We start from the raw sequence: 16,487 nt of genomic DNA, 5'->3' as shown, positions 1-16,487 counted from the left end.
TTTTGCTGAATCTTAATTTGGAAGCAAAAGTTTTGGCTGGGAGAGCTCGGAAAAAGAGACCTGTCACAGTTGAAGATGTCATCTCCAGAATAGCCGTCAGTCAAATCTTGAAGGCATGGCCTATTTGTTGCTATCATCAGCATCCACACTGGCACTCTCGCCACTGACTGTGAATTGTTTCGTGCTGTGTCGTGTTTTCCATGACATCCAACCATCTGATGCCTTAAAGTCATTAATGTCTAACAGTTGAGCAAACTGAAGAGCATTTCCTTTAAGAATAGGTCCTGAAATCGGCAGGTTTTTACTTTGAGCTGCCACAAACCAATCATGTGTCCTGGTGTTGATCTTGTCAAATTTGCTGTTCCCCAACACATGCTTTGCTTAATCATTCATGTTAATTTCAAACTTCTTAATGTATTCACCTCTCCTCTACAAAATATCAGACACAGTCTGTCTGCTGATTCCATATGTTGATGATAATGCTCTATGTGTCAGTCGAGGCGTTTTATCAAAATCTTCTATTGACTGCACTTTTTGTTGAAGTGTTAACTCACATTTTGCGGACCGAGACATTTTGGCAATACTGACTGTTACACTACTGACATTATACCATTTTACCTTAAATACCCTCTAATTACTCCATGTATAGTCTGGTTCATAATTATTGAGAATTTTTCTTCTTACTTTGAGCTATCCTAACACCTCAACTGATTCACTGATACTTAAAACTAAGTAATGGTATAAGGGAGGTAACTCATCTTGGCCTACTGAGTATAGTACAATTAGAGTTACCTCCCCTGAATTTGTAGCAGACGTCATTTTCCTCAGCACTGTCAATAATGTCTGCTGAAGATAAAAGAAGGTTGATTTTTGAGTTGTGTAATCAAGGAATTGATGATGTAAATACATTGGCAGAGAGAACAGGAACTCCTCTTTCTACTGTGTATAGGATTAGGAAGAATTTTAAAGAGGGAAAGGATTTGGGGCATCAGAAAGGAGCAGGGAGACCCAGAAAATTGGACTTCTCAGATCGCGTCCGGCTGGGAATATCCAACATCAGGTATGAAATGATAGAAAGGGGATCAACAGTTGTATCAAAATCTACAGTTAGAAGAAATTTGATTGATCTTGGATGGGAGAAAAAGACTGGAATTCCTTCTCCTCTCATGAAACAAGAACATAAAGTCAGGCGTGTTGAGTGGTGTTTGGCACATGAAAACTTTGAATGGGAAAATGTGATTTTTACTGATGAAAGCTCAATATGGGTATATCCCAATAATGTGAAAATATGGACAAAGTCAGCGTCAGCACCGTTGTATCGACGACCTAAATACAGCCCAAAGTTTCATGTATGGGGAGGGATATCCTTATTAGGAACAATCCGCTGTGTGTGTTTGAGGGAAATCTGACAAGTCAACGCTACACTAACATATCAGATAATTTTCTCCTTCCAAGTGCACATGTGTTTTATGGAAATGACTGGATTTTGCAGCAAGATAATGATCCTAAACACACCGCAAAACATGCCAAGCAGTGGTTTCAGGAGAAAAATGTGACTGCATTACCATTTCCTGCATATAGTCTTGACTTAAATCCCATTGAGAACATTTGGGGGATGATGAAGGAATGTGTGAATCAAAAGGGGTTGACAAAAATTGAAGACATGAAGAGAGAAGTGGTCCGATACTGGGACAGCATAAATCACGAGACACTAACCTCTCTGATAGGAAGTATGCCTACCCGTCTTAGACTGTGCCGTGAAGCTCAAGGAGACTTGATAAAATATTAAATTGTTACCTACACAACATGAAAAGGTCAGTTCACTTTCACAATACATTCAATTTTATCTGATTTGTTCTCGTTTAATAATATGAAATGCTTTAGCTATTCTCAATAATTTTGAACCATACTGTAAGTGACACGTACCACTAGTTAACAAGATACTGATTGAGACTTCCTGTTTCTGAATAATCTCGGGATTCTCGATTCCCACTAACAATGATCAAATAGCACCTCATAAAAACAACAGAGCGCCAACTGTCAGGCATAGTAATTTGCTCCCTAACTACCTTTCAAAAAACATATGAAAAAAGCTTTATATGGACAAGGAATGACTTTTTAAATCAGAGTCGTCCACAGAGTCAAGTTTGAGTGACATGTAAACATAACAGAGTAACCTCCCTTGGTTAAAACCACTATCAGCACTTGGGAAACGAAATTCCATTCATATCAGTATGAAAATTGATAACATTTTTCGATGTAGTTATGATCTGATTAATTAATTGACAACGTTAGACTATGAACTCTAAACATAGTGCATGTGTAGAGCACTTGCAAAACATAGTTTCGTCAATCTTTTTCAGAACATTTTTTTTAGTTTGTTTTAGCTTCGTTTTCGAAATCAGACAATAGCATAACTTGAGGTTCAAGACGACAAATGAATGTGACATTCTTATTTACAACGGTTTGTGGTAATTTGGTGTGAATATGCCAAAAATAACTGACTCTTTTGCACAAACTATAACTGAGAAAGTGACCGTGTCAGCCACATCTCCCCAGACCGATAGGTCTTTTAAGGAGACGTGTGAATCGAAAGACACGCAAAACCCTGAGACTGACCCCGGTTCCTCAGACTCTTAAGAAAACCCAAACCAAGTGTTTTTCAGAAAAAAATGGTTGCAAGAATGGCCATGGATCTCTCAAAATAAGTTTGGTGCTATGCTATGTGACTATTGTAGCCAAAATAAAATGAGCAATAGTTTCACAGGTGGTGGTTGCAATAACTTTAATACATCCACACTATTTTGAAAGACGGTAATACAGGTATTCCCCCCTAAATTTTCCAAATTCCCCCTCCCTTTTCTGCAAGGGGGGGGGGACAAATCCCCCTAGATTTTCAGTTCTAGAATAGACACTGATTAATACTTCCCATTTCTGAATAATCTCGGGTAGTAACTGCGAATTGTGTTGTTACATCATTTGGACCTAACTGCATCAAAGGGTTGCGCCGTCTTTCATGTGCCTGTCTATACATATTTGTTTCCATAACAATTTGTTCGTTGGGACTGAAAAACAATGCCGATATGAGGAGTAGACAGAATCCGATTTTTACAGGTGTTTCTATATGATAATTATGTGCATTTCTGCTGGGAATGAAACTTTGTGCTGTTGTAGACAGAATGCCGGCGTTTACACAGGCCAATGCTGCCAGAGTCCACTGTAGTCTATTGCAAATGAAAAAGAGGACATAGCTAAAGGCAATACAAAGAAATACACTAATCAGAATATGAAAACACTGTGTTTTCAAAGAGACAAAACAGAGTTGGGAAACAATTTACAAACACTGAAGCTCTTGAAAGTGAGTGAGTGAGTATACTTTTACGCCACACTCAGCAACATTCCAGTTATATGGCCACAGTCTACAATCCAGTTATCAACAGCATGAGCATTGATCTGTGCAACTGGGAAGCGATGGCACGTGTCAACCAAGTCAGCAAGCCTAACCAGCTGATCCTGTTAAGTCACCTCTTACAACAAGCATTGATCGCCTTTTAAGGCAAGCATGGGTTTCAGAAGGCCTTCACGGGTCAAAGTTCTTGAGACAATTTTAGTGAATTTCAACGTCACAGGTCAAAGTTCTTGAGACAATTACAGTGAATTTCAACGTCCATTTAAATATCCTGCTGATGACTTACCTCGTTTCCTCTGTAGATCGATCGGTTTTGGAGGTTAGGAGAGGTATTCAATGGTTGCGTTTTTGTCAATTCCTGTAGCACAGAGTGAGTGAGTGAGTGAGAGTGAGTGACTGAGTGAGGATAGGAGGGAGGAAGATAACTCACAGTAAACGTTAAACCTACATCATGGGAAAAAACAAGTCCATGACAATATTTTACTACAGTGACAGCAAAATCAGTCATATTGCCAATCCATTGAAGCATACTTTCTTTACAGTCTTGTAAGGAGACTGTACAGTGTAATGAGGAACTGGTCTGTGCTGGAATCCAAACAGAAGCTATGTATGGCATACTGGGGATCTATTTAACAGTGGGATGGATCCTCACTGAATTCAGTGAGAGGGGGACAGAAGGACAAAACAAACATTATTTCAGCTATGTTACTGTCATCTGGTCTAGAATCTAAATAGGAACCATGTAACAGGTACTGGGGGCCTATTTCACCATGGGATGGATCCCCACTGAAGTCACCGAGAGATGGAGAGAAGAACTCTATTACTGCCATCTTCGAGTGGTAGGAAAAAGTAATGTGATTCAGTTCAAAGAAGCTTCCACTTTGGTGGCATACGAAATCACTAGTTTTGTGCAGACAAACCCAGAAACTTATATGAGGTAAAAGGTGATGGTAGGCCACAATCATGGGTTTCTAGCATACCCAAGGGACACCACCCTGCACATCAAGTAGTAGTGCCTAAGGCAACTGAGCCAACAAGCTCCCTCTTCTCTAAGAACCACAATCAAACTGCTGGAAGAGACTCACCTTGCCATACATAACGTTGAATCGCAGAAAGTCGATGAGTTCAGCGGCTGAATCTATTTCTGCCTGCCAAGCATTCTTGGCCTATAATAAATCAACACCACTTGATAAACACAACTTCAACATTATAATAAAGAAAACATCAATTCTGACTCATGTTATTATTTATTGTTACAGGATATTTACACAGTGCAAATATCTATGCTACTAGTACATGCACAATGCGCTGGTATTTTCCCCTTGATCACTGAACAGCTTTCTCAACAGCAACACTTTATTATCAATCTCAACTCCCTGGGGATCATACAGCCTAATTCTTCATAAGTAATACTGATATAATATTCAGTATCTTGTCAGTCTTTGTCTCAGTGGACCAATGAAGACATTCTAAACAGATATTGGTGCTAAGATAGTCACACATTAATAGTGTTGGAGCAAAGCTTATCTTAGCAGAGGTCATTCTTGTCAAAAGTTAATGTTATATTATGGGAGAAAGGAACATTTTACACCTAATATTGTTAGAAAACTACATTAAACTATGGGAGCTATGACTGTCTTAACAGTTATATTGTCATAAGTCAATGTTATGTGAGGTATCGCCATCTTAGCAACAAGAGATGGAGGTGCCAAATATCCATGTGTAACACTAAATATTTAATTCTGTGATCCCTCATCTTCCACATTTTAATCAACCGTGTCATAACAAACCATTAGCATCTGGAATTGGTTGAAATCTCATCATTGATGATTGGTTCATTACCAACAAGCAATCATTGAAAACAATTGGCTAGTATCACTTTTGAGATTTTCCTAGATAAATATAAAGAAAAAAACAACAAAAAGCTGGATTTAGTGACCAAACGACTAAGCAGTCAATCACATTTTCTGATAATCGAACACAAACGATTTTCATACATTAAAACATGGTACAGTCAGGCCGCGTTAGTCCGGACCCGGACAATCCAGTTCCCGCGATATCCGAACAATAACTAGCTGTAACCAATCTTGTTTCCTATGTAAACTCATTACCTGCTGATTCAATAATCCGGTGCTTCACTCTCCATATCCGGACGTTAATCAGCGGTAACAGATTAGCTAATTACACATAGTTTTGCTTCATTAATCCGGCAGTACATCAAAAAGGTTCGGATAATCCCTTCACACCATGAGCCCCATTCAGTGGTAATTGTTAAGTGACACTTCCGAGTTGAGGATGTCGTTAGTTTGTGATTTTGATCAATTAGTAGGTCTCACTTTTGGTTAGTTGGAGCAATACCTTACATGGTTACTTCCTGTATAAAACACTGATCGTGTCAAAATGAGATCAGCTGACGCTTGTCAGTCATAATGGCAAGTCCCGCCCCTAGGCGTAAAAGATGTGAAATTACTGCCTCAGATAAAAAGAGAAAACCCTAAAGCCAGTTTTGATCTTATGTGTAAACATTTTGGTCAAGAATTTTGACATTCTATCGGCAAGAGCACAATTTCGGACATCAGATATGTTTTGTGATTGGCTACGATCATTTGACAGACAGATGCAATCATGTGGTTGACACGTGATCTTACTTTGTGACAATGCTGCCAGTCACAAGTGTGCCTATGTCAAACTTCATTTCGTACCCCCAAACACCACATCGCACATTCAGCCAATGGATTTTGGCATCAAGAGAACTTTCAAGGCCCACTACAAGAAATATCTCCTCAAGCATTTCATCCAGTGTGCCGACCAGCCATAGACGCTTAACCTCCGTGAAGCACTGAGAAAACTGCCTGGTCCAATGTAAAATGCTCCACCATTCAGAACTGTTACCGTCATATAGATTTCTTCCACAAGTGATTTTTCTTACGTGACATCCAGACATGATTGTATGCATTGATTGGTTATTATATGAATATTCCAGTTGTTATGTCTACAAACTGTAATAAAGTCTTTTGAAACTAGTATACGTTTGTATGTTTTTGCATTGCCATGTCAAAGGGAAGTAACTCTATTATAGTTGTGTTCATAAAAGTTCGTTTCAGTAGTCCGTACGTTTTACTATTTGAACGTTTTTGATGAAAAACATAAGTTTCCGGATTAACGCAGCCTGACTGTATTTTTAAAAAATTTTAAAGGGTCTCATGGATCTGAAACCTGTCGTGTTTCATATTTCCAGAAGAGTTACTGAAGTTCACAGAGACTGGGTTGCACTGTCGGCAATTTCATCCCTCACCTGGCCTAACATGGTGGTTGCTAGGAGATCATATCTGTATTTCTTGCTCATGAGGTCTGCAGCTCGTAGAAATACCTCTGACCTCTTCTCCAGACACGTCCTCTCCCATGCTGCTCGAGCTGCAAGGCTCACATCAATGGCCTTCTTTATTTGGTCCTAATTACATACCAAATGTTGTCACCATTTAAATGTGTTCCCTCTGTTTAGTATCTTTCTGTATTAGGCTAGATAAAAAAGGTGAAATGTTTCTCGGGTATCGGTTTGTCACATTCATTTGTGCACGCAACAATTTTTTATTTCCTTATTAAAAAAATAATTTTGACTTTGCCGCGTCCTAATCATTCATTTGTGCACTATAACAATTATGAGCGTCTGTAAGAATCAGTGTGAATAAATGAACAATTCATTAACACGAGCTAAACTTGCCAAGCTGTATTTCTGAGAGAGAAAAATAAAAAGTGTTCCTCCCTCGTCACATTTTTTTCGATCAAAAATTCGAAACAAAGTGTGACCCCGTGTGTCCACCGTCCCAGTGACTTTTGAAAAATATGTACCTGAGAAAAATTTCATTTTTCTTATGCAGCCTTACAAATGTAACATTTTAGCATGAGTACTCATTATAAAAACACTTGGCTAATAATCACTACCAATCAATGTCTTCTGGTTTATTGGCCTGTAATGTTTCTTCTTTTATTCCTGCCACCAACAAGTGACATAAACGATTTACAGATGGTAAGGTACTTTGCTTCTGAAATTTGACACTCAACAGAGTCTGCAAACATGCATATGCATGATCAAATTAGTCACAAATTGGGAGGCATGTTCAGCATTAAACAGGTTCATGACGATGCACAGATATGAGACAAAGCAAAGCCCTACTTACTGGAGATGCATAATAGTACTTGGCTATCTTCTTTTGGTGATCAAATGGCTGAAAATAGAAAACACTGGTAAACCACAAGAATCCCCAAAATAGAAGGAAAAATTGTCATAGGTAACAAAATCATGAAGGTTGAGCACTATCTCCAGATTCCAATGACAAAGACACATTCTCCTAATCCTTTCTTATGCCTGGTTCACATTTGGCCTACGATGGGTCTACAGCACCCATAAACTGCCCATAGATCCATTCCATTGTGTGGCGGCTGATATATAACTATTGCATGAATCTACAGTTTTGCCAAACACTGAAGTTTGATAAATTTGAAAAGATCATGAGCCTGTAACACACATGTAATCTACAGGTGGTTACACACATACAGTGATCTTGTGGTAAATTTTAGTTCCCAAAAGTGACACAGATATCGCACAATCATCATAGGGCTTCCCAATGACTAAAAATCGTATGGAAAAACTTAGACTGCTTGTCCTCCAGCACCTGGCAAATGTGATCTAGGTCTTAAGCATGCACATGAACTATAAAAAACAACTCCAATAATTTAATAAACGAATATTGATATCATAGTCATCGAAAATGACATATTGCAAAACAAACTCTTCTGCTGATTATCATAGACAAATTTGTAGAACATACTTCTCTAATTAAACAGCATCACCTATCAGTAATAACAATAAACCCTAAGCATTTCTCATCTTCCCTGTCATATTACCTCAACCTGGTACCTCGCTGTTCCAGTTCGGATCTCCTCATCTCCAATGACTATTGGAACATCAGCAACTTGTCCACTGTGACGTTTCACTGCCTCTTCCAGCTGCTGCCTCTCCGGACTGCCAGGGCCATAATCATACATAGGCTCATTTTCAGCTACAAAGGTCTGGAATGCTGGGGTACTGAGGCAGCGGAGACTCTGGTACACACTGGTTGGACAAAGAGTACAACAACTGATCAGAATGACTACAGTCACTATTAACCTATTTACATTTAATATAATTTGTTCTGTAATGGAGTATTCATAAATTATGTGGGTAGGGGGAGATGTTGATTTTATTGGAGAAGCATGTACAATGTGAACAAAACCTGCTCCCTTCCCCCATCCCTAAAATTTAAATACATGTACAAAGTGCCCCCCTCCTACCCCTGCATGTCATGTACACTGATGTACAAAATTATAAGGACATCATAAAGCACTTCACTTCTTCTGTCATACTTTAAAGGTGACATCTGAAACACTTAATCCTGAAAGTACACAATGCACCACAAGTCCTTTAAAACATTTGTCAGGTTGCATTGAAAGTACACAGTGCACCACAAGTCCTTTAAAACATGTAGTTTCCATATTTTGCTAGCCAGTCAGACTAGCTATGTCTGAAAGTTACTAGTTCACAAAATAATTCAAAATGTGAAAGTAGAAAATAAGCAAAAGACTGCACAAAAGTACGGCCATAATTTGATGACTCAGTATGTGTTATATATCTTAACAAGTCAGAGGGAGCGATATATTTTGCAATATGACCTCCTGAAAATTCACCAGCCAGGTGGAGGCGTTCATGATTTTATCATGGATTTGTGCTAGCCAAGGGCTTGCAATTTAGTGGCTATTTCACACACTTACCTGATTCCATAATTTAATTACTATTATTATTTCATAATTTCACATTTTATCATTTTGTTATTTGTGTATTGTATTTGCTGGTATGACCATTGGACGACCAAAGTTGGTAAAATGTGACTTGTTGTTTCACTTTATTCTAGAGTTTTAATAAGGCAGGTGCTGTATCATACATGTGCAAAATTTCAGCAGTCTTTCAATATCAAATCGAAATCAAACCATCCTAATTTGAACATGAATAAGAAATATCTGTTACCATGGCTACATGCAATCTGTAATTTTGATAAATTTGACGATTCAAACACACATTTTATTTCATCCCTGAAGATCCAAATTGCAAATGATTCCATTTGTCCTAAATTTGTATGCATATAGAGCACTGTGGAAAACGATATATATCCTATTCCAATAAAGCAGAAGCTCCAATTCACCACTGATCCCAGCTGACATGACTAAGGTGAAAAGATGTATGAAAATTAGTAACTCATGTTAACGTCACTACATATTCAACTGTCATTACTGACAAACGGAATAAACAACACTGCCCCAGGTGTTACCAATGACATTATGACATCAACTGTTTAGAGGTTTGTACCAGATTTAAAATCTTCAAACTAATATGACATGACTTGAGCGCAGGACACAAACTAGGTACAACCATGAATATTGGTTTTGCTTGTTTATTTTAACATGAAGTTTTAAATACGAGAATTAATGAAACAGTAAGGTGTGAAATTTCACATGGTTATTCCACAGCTGGTCCAGGCATAGCACCATGTTGTATTGGAAAACATTCACAATGTCCAGCATACTGGTGGCTATATGATTACAACCTAATTAATTTTATTCAAAATCTAACTGACTATGCATATATTCATAATTGCACATATTCATTTTTGCACTATCAAGTGAACTGAGAGAAGTGTACATAAGCTACACAAGCATAATTCTATCATAACTCTCAAGTATTATATACGTTTCCCCTAACCTGAATGTAGTGGAGGTAAGACATCATTGTGATATACTTGTATATACATGTATGGGGTAGCCTAGTGGGTAAAGTTTTCTCTTGTCACAGCAAAGGCCGAGGTTTGATTCCCCATATGAGTACTGTTTTCCAGTGGAATGAAACAAAAACCCTATATTTTTAACCCAAATTTCCTTTTCAAACAATTGTTGATGTATCTACACATTAATGAAAGCAGAACACAGCCTGAAAAATGCAGAGATTTACTGAGGTCCGATTGTGACCCTTCATCTACAAAACATTTAAACATCTAACATCTAGTACAGAGATGTCCCTTGGAAGCTACACTCTAACATTTAAACATCTAACATCAAGTACAGAGATGTCCCTTGGAAGCTACACTCTAACATTTAAACTCTAACATATAGCACAGAGATGTCCCTTGGAAGCTACACTTTAACATTTAAACTCTAACATCTAGAACAGAGATGTCCCTTGGAAGCTACACTGTAACATTTAAACATCTAAAATATAGCACAGAGACGTCCCTTGGAAGCTACACTTTAACATTTAAACTCTAACATCTAGAACAGAGATGTCCCTTGGAAGCTACACTGTAACATTTAAACATCTAAAATATAGCACAGAGATGTCCCTTGGAAGCTACACTTCAACATTTAAACTCTAACATCTAGAACAGAGATGTCCCTTGGAAGCTACACTCTAGCATTTAAACTCTAACATATAGCACAGAGACGTCCCTTGGAAGCTACATTCTAACATTTAAACATCTAACATCAAGTACAGAGATGTCCCTTGGAAGCTACACTCTAGCATTTAAACATCTTGCATCTAGTACAGAGATGTCCCTTGGAAGCTACACTCTAACATTTAAACTCTAACATATAGCACAGAGATGTCCCTTGGAAGCTACACTCTAACATTTAAACTCTAACATCTAGAACAGAGATGTCCCTTGGAAGCTACACTCTAACATTTAAACTCTAACATATAGCACAGAGACGTCCCTTGGAAGCTACACTCTAACATTTAAACATCTAAAATATAGCACAGAGATGTCCCTTGGAAGCTACACTTTAACATTTAAACTCTAACATCTAGAACAGAGATGTCCCTTGGAAGCTACACTGTAACATTTAAACTCTAACATATAGCACAGAGATGTCCCTTGGAAGCTACATTCTAACATTTAAACATCTAACATCAAGTACAGAGATGTCCCTTGGAAGCTACACTCTAGCATTTAAACATCTTGCATCTAGTACAGAGATGTCCCTTGGAAGCTACACTCTAACATTTAAACTCTAACATATAGCACAGAGATGTCCCTTGGAAGCTACACTCTAACATTTAAACTCTAACATCTAGAACAGAGATGTCCCTTGGAAGCTACACTCTAGCATTTAAACTCTAACATATAGCACAGAGATGTCCCTTGGAAGCTACATTCTAACATTTAAACTCTAACATCTAGAACAGAGATGTCCGTTGGAAGCTACACTCTAGCATTTAAACTCTAACATCTAGAACAGAGATGTCCGTTGGAAGCTACACTCTAGCATTTAAACTCTAACATATAGCACAGAGATGTCCCTTGGAAGCTACACTCTAACATTTAAACTCTAACATCTAGAACAGAGATGTCCCTTGGAAGCTACACTCTAGCATTTAAACTCTAACATATAGCACAGAGACGTCCCTTGGAAGCTACACTCTAACATTTAAACTCTAACATCTAGAACAGAGATGTCCCTTGGAAGCTACACTTTAACATTTAAACATCTAGCATCTAGTACAGAGACGTCCCTTGGAAGCTACACTCTAACATTTAAACTCTAACATCTAGAACAGAGATGTCCCTTGGAAGCTACACTTTAACATTTAAACATCTAGCATCTAGTACAGAGATGTCCCTTGGAAGCTACACTCTAACATTTAAACTCTAACATCTAGTACAGAGACGTCCCTTGGAAGCTACACTCTAACATTTAAACTCTAACATCTAGAACAGAGATGTCCCTTGGAAGCTACACTCTAACATTTAAACATCTAACATCTAGAACAGAGATGTCCCTTGGAAGCTACACTCTAGCATTTAAACATCTTGCATCTAGTACAGAGATGTCCGTTGGAAGCTACACTCTAGCATTTAAACTCTATCATATAGCACAGAGATCCCCCTTGGAAGCTACACTCTAACATTTAAACTCTAACATCTAGCACAGAGATGTCCCTTGGAAGCTACACTCTAACATTTAAACATCTAACATCTAGAACAGAGATGTCCCTTGGAAGCTACACTCTAACATTTAAACATCTTGCATCTAGTACAGAGATGTCCCTTGGAAGCTACACTCTAACATTTAAAACATCTAAAATATAGCACAGAGATGTCCCTTGGAAGCTACACTCTAACATTTAAACATCTAGCATCTAGAGCAGAGATGTCCCTTGGAAGCTACATTCTAACATTTAAACATCTAACATCAAGTACAGAGATGTCCCTTGGAAGCTACACTCTAGCATTTAAACTCTAACATATAGCACAGAGATGTCCCTTGGAAGCTACACTCTAACATTTAAACATCTTGCATCTAGTACAGAGATGTCCGTTGGAAGCTACACTCTAGCATTTAAACTCTAACATATAGCACAGAGATGTCCCTTGGAAGCTACATTCTAACATTTAAACTCTAACATCTAGAACAGAGATGTCCGTTGGAAGCTACACTCTAGCATTTAAACTCTAACATCTAGAACAGAGATGTCCGTTGGAAGCTACACTCTAGCATTTAAACTCTAACATATAGCACAGAGATGTCCCTTGGAAGCTACACTCTAACATTTAAACTCTAACATCTAGAACAGAGATGTCCCTTGGAAGCTACACTCTAGCATTTAAACTCTAACATATAGCACAGAGACGTCCCTTGGAAGCTACACTCTAACATTTAAACTCTAACATCTAGAACAGAGATGTCCCTTGGAAGCTACACTTTAACATTTAAACATCTAGCATCTAGTACAGAGACGTCCCTTGGAAGCTACACTCTAACATTTAAACTCTAACATCTAGAACAGAGATGTCCCTTGGAAGCTACACTTTAACATTTAAACATCTAGCATCTAGTACAGAGATGTCCCTTGGAAGCTACACTCTAACATTTAAACTCTAACATCTAGAACAGAGATGTCCCTTGGAAGCTACACTCTAACATTTAAACATCTAACATCTAGAACAGAGATGTCCCTTGGAAGCTACACTCTAGCATTTAAACATCTTGCATCTAGTACAGAGATGTCCGTTGGAAGCTACACTCTAGCATTTAAACTCTATCATATAGCACAGAGATCCCCCTTGGAAGCTACACTCTAACATTTAAACTCTAACATCTAGCACAGAGATGTCCCTTGGAAGCTACACTCTAACATTTAAACATCTAACATCTAGAACAGAGATGTCCCTTGGAAGCTACACTCTAACATTTAAACATCTTGCATCTAGTACAGAGATGTCCCTTGGAAGCTACACTCTAACATTTAAAACATCTAAAATATAGCACAGAGATGTCCCTTGGAAGCTACACTCTAACATTTAAACATCTAGCATCTAGAGCAGAGATGTCCCTTGGAAGCTACATTCTAACATTTAAACATCTAACATCAAGTACAGAGATGTCCCTTGGAAGCTACACTCTAGCATTTAAACTCTAACATATAGCACAGAGATGTCCCTTGGAAGCTACACTCTAACATTTAAACATCTTGCATCTAGTACAGAGATGTCCGTTGGAAGCTACACTCTAACATTTAAACTCTAACATATAGCACAGAGATGTCCCTTGGAAGCTACACTGTAACATTTAAACTCTAACATCTAGAACAGAGATGTCCCTTGGAAGCTACACTCTAGCATTTAAACTCTAACATATAGCACAGAGATGTCCCTTGGAAGCTACACTCTAACATTTAAACATCTAGCATCTAGCACAGAGATGTCCCTTGGAAGCTACACTCTTAACATTTAAACTCTAACATCTAGAACAGAGATGTCCCTTGGAAGCTACACTCTAGCATTTAAACATCTAGCATCTAGCACAGAGATGTCCCTTGGAAGCTACACTCTAACATTTAAACTCTAACATCTAGCACAGAGATGTCCCTTGGAAGCTACACTCTAACATTTAAACATCTAACATCTAGAACAGAGATGTTCCTTGGAAGCTACACTCTAACATTTAAACACTCTCTCCAATACTCTCATGTAGGATCACGAAATGTTTATGTAACAGAAACATGCATGAAATTTATGTGCAGATGTCCTATACGCAAAGTGTTGTGTGTTCGTGAGCACAACACATCGTTCAAGATCAAAAACATCTATAACAGACTGAACATGTGTGCCAAAATGCATAATTGTTATAACATCCACCAAAACCATGTGCACAAGACACATTGGAAGTCCGTCATCGACATGCACCAGTCTATTGTGTTAAGGCATTCAAATCAAACATGATGCTGGTGTGTTTCAGCACCCTTATTTTTCGCTGTTTTTGACAATGTTTCATTTCACCTAAACTCAACGAATACTGAAGCATTTGCATCACTGCAAGTTCTAACATGTCATTTAAAAAGCCCATAAAGCTCACAAAGTTGCATTCACATTAGACTATTAAAGACCTCACCATGTTTTAGTTAATACATGCGTTATCAAATGTTAGGGTGTTCCCATACTTTATGTTTGTAGCATATTATGATAATGATGATTATTTTGTGATAATCACTGAAAGCGGTTGCTTTCAGAAATGAACTGGTGTAATGAGTTGAGGATGTCACTTTTTGTCGAGTTTAAATCAAAGTTATCATGACTTTCTGTTGGGTTTATCATGCTTTTAAATTGATTCAGAGAAATAGCATGAACAGTTTCATTGGGTAACCAATTCCATGACATAATCGTGCTTGATACAAATGATTGAGAATATCTTTGTGTTCTACAGTTGTTAGTTCGAATGGAAGTTGGAGAGATTAGGTCCAATTTTCAAAACAAACAACCTGCACTTCAAAATTTACAAAATTTTAATCCGTGTAGAGAAATTATCTCCAAATATCAAAACAAACAATGAACGATCACAAGATCCCCAATACGCCTGGCTTCTCATAACTATAGGTAGGCCCTTGAAGTAATAATGAGTTCATTTACATGGCGCCAACTCCATACACTATGTGTGTGCTCACAGCGCCGCAAATCTATTACAATATAGACTCTCTATAGAGTCTCCATTATTGGTTTATTTCAAGAGTAGATAAACTGGGAGTTCTCAGTTATACAGCTACAGTACATTATTAAGTGTAGAGGAGTTTGATTTTATGTTCATGAGTAGTCAAACTGGGATTAGCCATAATGGAAAGATACAATTTACACATGGTACAGCATGAATCAAAGGGATATGGCAGTGTAAAGTAAATAGGGCTAATTGAGTTGAAGTTGTCACTTGTTTGTATTTCCTTAAGATTAATTAAACACTACTGATGGTGGACTCATTATACTTTCTAATCAAAACATACTCAGAATTCAGCGAGGCTTTCGTGTAATCACATAACTAGCATGTGACTGTTGAGTTGTTTCTAAATGTGATGATACGCCCTGGTCGCTGTCTTGATGTTTGCATAACATTGATATTTTTCTTGGTTTCATGAATATCAAGACAACAGGGCTCGACTGTATATATGAAAATGTCTAAATATGCTGTTTCTTAACTTGTAAGTCCATAGAATTTAAATTCCTTATTCTTTGCAAAACAGAATAATATTTTTTCAAAATATGTTTACATTCACTTGCAAATGTCTTGCCAGTAAACTCATAATTGAAATATATGAAAATGGCCATCTAAAATGAATTATCGCACTCATAAGCGTGGGTGGTGTGGTGTTCATAAAGTTTAGTTTATATGGCTGCAGTCTGTAACTAATTGAATCTGGACCAGACAATCCAGTGATCACCAGTATGAGCATCGATCTGTGCAGTTGGACCCAATGACTTATGTCACCCAAGTCAGCAAGTCTGTCCATCAGCCTCTTACAACAACTGTGGGTTACTGAAGGCCAATATTCTAACCCAGGCCTTCACGGGTATCATCCACAAAGAGTGATGTGATACACCTAGTAAAGTCTATCCTGCATACTGACATATCACAATGGCCAATTATTCTGACTTGATGTACAGTCAAGAATAAACATCGTCTGTGTGAGCGGTTTAATGCCACAGAGAACAATATTTCAATGGTG

At 37.9% G+C, this 16,487-nt stretch overlaps 1 protein-coding gene across 1 annotated transcript in view; it reads right to left on the bottom strand.

The window, feature by feature from the left end:
- Positions 1–16,487, bottom strand: part of LOC137268624 (delta-1-pyrroline-5-carboxylate dehydrogenase, mitochondrial-like) — a 31,861-nt gene that overhangs the window by 14,337 nt on the left and 1,037 nt on the right. The window contains exons 2-6 of the mRNA XM_067803198.1: positions 8,315–8,522; positions 7,588–7,635; positions 6,705–6,860; positions 4,495–4,575; positions 3,696–3,767 (exon numbers count right to left, since the gene is read on the bottom strand). Coding sequence (XP_067659299.1) covers positions 3,696–3,767; positions 4,495–4,575; positions 6,705–6,860; positions 7,588–7,635; positions 8,315–8,522 — 565 coding nt within the window. The remainder of the gene's footprint in view (positions 1–3,695; positions 3,768–4,494; positions 4,576–6,704; positions 6,861–7,587; positions 7,636–8,314; positions 8,523–16,487) is intronic.

This window comes from Haliotis asinina, chromosome 16 (assembly GCF_037392515.1).
Source record: "Haliotis asinina isolate JCU_RB_2024 chromosome 16, JCU_Hal_asi_v2, whole genome shotgun sequence".
NCBI lineage: Eukaryota > Metazoa > Mollusca > Gastropoda > Lepetellida > Haliotidae > Haliotis > Haliotis asinina.
Note: the sequence above shows the minus strand (reverse complement) of the source record. Positions and strands in the feature narration are given on the sequence as shown.